Source organism: Geospiza fortis, unplaced genomic scaffold (assembly GCF_000277835.1).
Source record: "Geospiza fortis unplaced genomic scaffold, GeoFor_1.0 scaffold183, whole genome shotgun sequence".
Lineage (NCBI taxonomy): Eukaryota > Metazoa > Chordata > Aves > Passeriformes > Thraupidae > Geospiza > Geospiza fortis.
Window position 1 is genome coordinate 748724 of NW_005054447.1, and position 3260 is coordinate 751983.

The following is a 3260-nucleotide window of genomic DNA, read 5'->3' on the forward strand; positions in this document are numbered from 1 at the left end:
GCACACCCTGCTCCCCTGTGCCCCACCTGATGCACGCCCTGCTCCCCTGTGCCCCACCTGATGCACGCCCTGCTCCCCCGTGCCTCACCAGCTCCCACAGGCTGCTGGCAGATGAGCAGGAGATGGGGAAGAGCAGGAGAAGAACACGTCACCAAGCCTCCCTAGCTCCTGGTGAGAGTGTTACTCAGAGATCCCCCAGCACCCAGCACGCTGCTGGGACAGTTCCTGGCTGCTCCCAAAGCCAGGGGAAAGCAGCAGCCCCAGCCAAGCTGCAGTGAGACATCTTTCACAGATGCCAGGCTGCCAGAGCGATGCCTTGCTGTCGTTCTGTAGTTTTGGTTTTCAGCTTTCTTCTCGCTGCCTCTGCATTTGCTACCCTGTCCAGACACTTAAAAGAATAATGGTAACAAAGCCCCAGCGAGCTTAAGTGGTCTTGGGAACTGCCAGAAGTGACCTTGACAAGAAAAAACATGAGAGAGCCCAGAGACAGGGGGAGATGTGAGAGGTAAGTACAGCTGGATGCCCAGCTACAACAGAACAGTGACAACCACCAGCATCATACAAAACAGGCTCATGTTGATTTAATTTATACAAAACCAGATACAGCTGCTATCCCGGGTTTTAACAGGAAAAAGGAGCACGTTTCAAACCAAGTTATTGTTAAAAAAATGGCATTTCCCTGCACCATTAATGCATGCTTCTCCCAAAACACAGAATGCACTCAGTGATATGGCTTGGGCCACAGCAACCACAACTGTGGGGTCCCCTCTAAAACCCCTGACTGCAAGGACTGCCCTGTGTCCTCTGAGTATGCAGTAAACTGAAAGCAAAATCCCTGCAGGAAGGGGTTTGTGCAGTCCAGCAGCAGGGGGGATACCCGTGCTTGGCTCCCTCCTTTCCTAGGAAGGAATAAGGCTATTGAGCAATTACAAAAACTCTAGAAAAACAGCAAGGAAAAATAAAATAAATACCTTCTTAAGAGTTTCAAAATGGTGTTCATCAAAAATATATTTCCACGTTTCTATTTGCATGTAAACATCCCCGTGCCAGGCTCAGGGTGCGTGCCAGCACTCTGCAGAGCAGGGGCTCCCCCTGCCACCCCCACCCAGCCCAGGGGCTCTCACAGCACAGGGCTGAGGGGCAGCAGCTCCAGAGCCTCCCCCAGCAGCCGTGTCAGGAGCAAGGCTCTGAGGATGGTTCCTCACAGATGGGCTCCTTGTCCTCGGCAGCCGTGACGGGCGAGCGGCGCGGCAGCTTTCTAAAGCATCAAATATTTACAGTCAGCTCGGAGCAAATACTGACAAAGGCAACCAAACAGCACGTTCCCGTGAAAGCCTGGCTCCTCCCCGCTGCCTAGGGTGAAACCCTCCCAGCCCCAAGCATCCCAGCAGGCTGGGACACCCTCTGCATGTGGCCTTCCCAGAGGAAACTGGTGAGCAAAGGGAGGAGCCGCTGCAAGCTCCAGGAGCTGCCCATCCCAACTCCTCAGCCACCCTCCAGCCTTCCCACAGCCCTGATGCCCATGGATCTGCTGCAGGAGCAGCAACTCTGGGCTCCAGGATTCATGGCAGGGGCTCCCACCCGTGCATGAAGGAGATCCCAGCTGCTGAGCTGGATCCCTCTCCCCCAAGGGCATGGAGGGCACAGGTGGGGCTGTCCCAGCACCACAGGAGCTCCTCACTGTGCCTGCACAGACCCTCCCTGTGTCCTGCCACCATCCCTGCTCCTGCTGCCATCACAGGGGACAGAGCTGCAGCAGCTGCTTTGCTGCTCAGCTCTGGCCAGCCTGGCATGAAAGGAGCAGGAAGGGCTCCTCCAGACCTGCCACTCTTGGCTCAGCTCCCACAGTTTCCACCCCAAACAAGCAGAAATTCCCCAGGAGCCAGCACGTGCCATTCCCTGATTTTACCCCGTCCTGCTGCTCCCACGTGCCAGAGGCCACCTGGCACTGCCCACCTGCCACCAAGCACTGCTGGGCACGGGGGCAGGCTCATTTCCTGACCCAATTCCTCCAGCAGAGCCTCAGCTGGATCCACATCCTCCCCCTTGACCAGTTACTCCAAGTCCTCTGTGATTCACAGCCCTGCCTCGCCATCGCTGGAATACCAATGAGGGCAATGTTGATTTATTGAAGCCCTGATATGTCACTGCTGGATTAAACAGTCTATAAAGTATATTTGGACACATTACAGGATTAGAAGAACCCGCCTGGGAAGTTCTCTTCCCCTCTCCTCCACTCTCTTGCAGAAACACCCAGTTTCAAGGACGTGGCCACAGACACAGTGGAGGTGCATCCCCAAAACCCAGCCCATGGTGGGGAGCCTGCCCAGGCCCCCCAGCCCACCCTCCGTGCAGAGGAAAACCCCACCTCTCAGTAGTGGTACACCTTGATCTCTCTGTTCTCATCCAGCCCCAGCTGCAGGAGGCTGGGGCTGCTGCCTGGGGGCTGCTGTGCCCGTGGGGAGAGCGCTCTGGCAGCTGGGTGAAGGAAAAGCCTGGCTCACAGCAGGGATCAGCCCAGCCAGGACAGGTACCAAGCCAGCCCAGGGCACACGGGCTGTGCTGGGCCTGCTGCACCCCAGTCTAACGGAATTAGAGGGGGATTAGGGAATTCAGGGGCACACCTCGCTCAGGGCAGCACGGAGCTTTGCTGCCAATATCAGTGTACACTGAGGAGACACCCAGATCCCCAGCACAGCCTGGGAGCATCCCTGCTCACTGCACAGACAGGTCCTGCTGCCTGCATCCAGCCCCACGCTTCAGGATTCCTCAAACCAGAGCTGGAGAGAGCTCTGGGGGGAGCCCAGCCCTCCCTGCCCCACCAGAGCCCAGCCACACAGCTCCAGGCGCCCTCACCTCCTCCCAGGTGCCCTCACCTCCTCCCAGGTGCCCTCACCTCCTCCCAGGCTGCCCAGCAGGCCCTGCCCATGCCAAGGGCTCCATCCACAGCACCAGAGGCAGCCCTACAAAGCCAGACCCCCTTCTTGCCCACCCCATCCTCCACTCTGCACTGTTTAAATCCATATTTTCAAATCCTCACATTCCCAGCTCCAACTGCTCCTCTACAGCTGAGCAGCGCCACTCAAGAGCATCACAACACAGGGAAAGGAAGGGAAGCTTCCTCAGCCAGGTCCAGCCCAGAGAGCAGCACACAGATCACTCCTGCTCCATCTGCAGCACCAGGCACTGCAATAGAGGCCAAGGCCTCGAAATTGCTGCTCAGTTCTTCATTTCACACCCCTCCTGCCACCCTCCTCCCA

The 3260-nt window shown here is 57.4% G+C and overlaps 1 protein-coding gene across 1 annotated transcript in view; it reads right to left on the bottom strand.

Annotated features, from left to right (window-relative positions):
• Nucleotides 1-556: 556 nt before the first annotated feature.
• Nucleotides 557-3260, bottom strand: part of CEP164 (centrosomal protein 164) — a 28337-nt gene continuing 25633 nt past the window's right edge. The window contains exons 28-29 of the mRNA XM_031062406.1: nt 2369-2471; nt 557-1258 (exon numbers count right to left, since the gene is read on the bottom strand). Of these exons, the coding sequence (XP_030918266.1) occupies nt 2372-2471 (100 nt within the window). The 3' untranslated portion in view covers nt 557-1258; nt 2369-2371. The remainder of the gene's footprint in view (nt 1259-2368; nt 2472-3260) is intronic.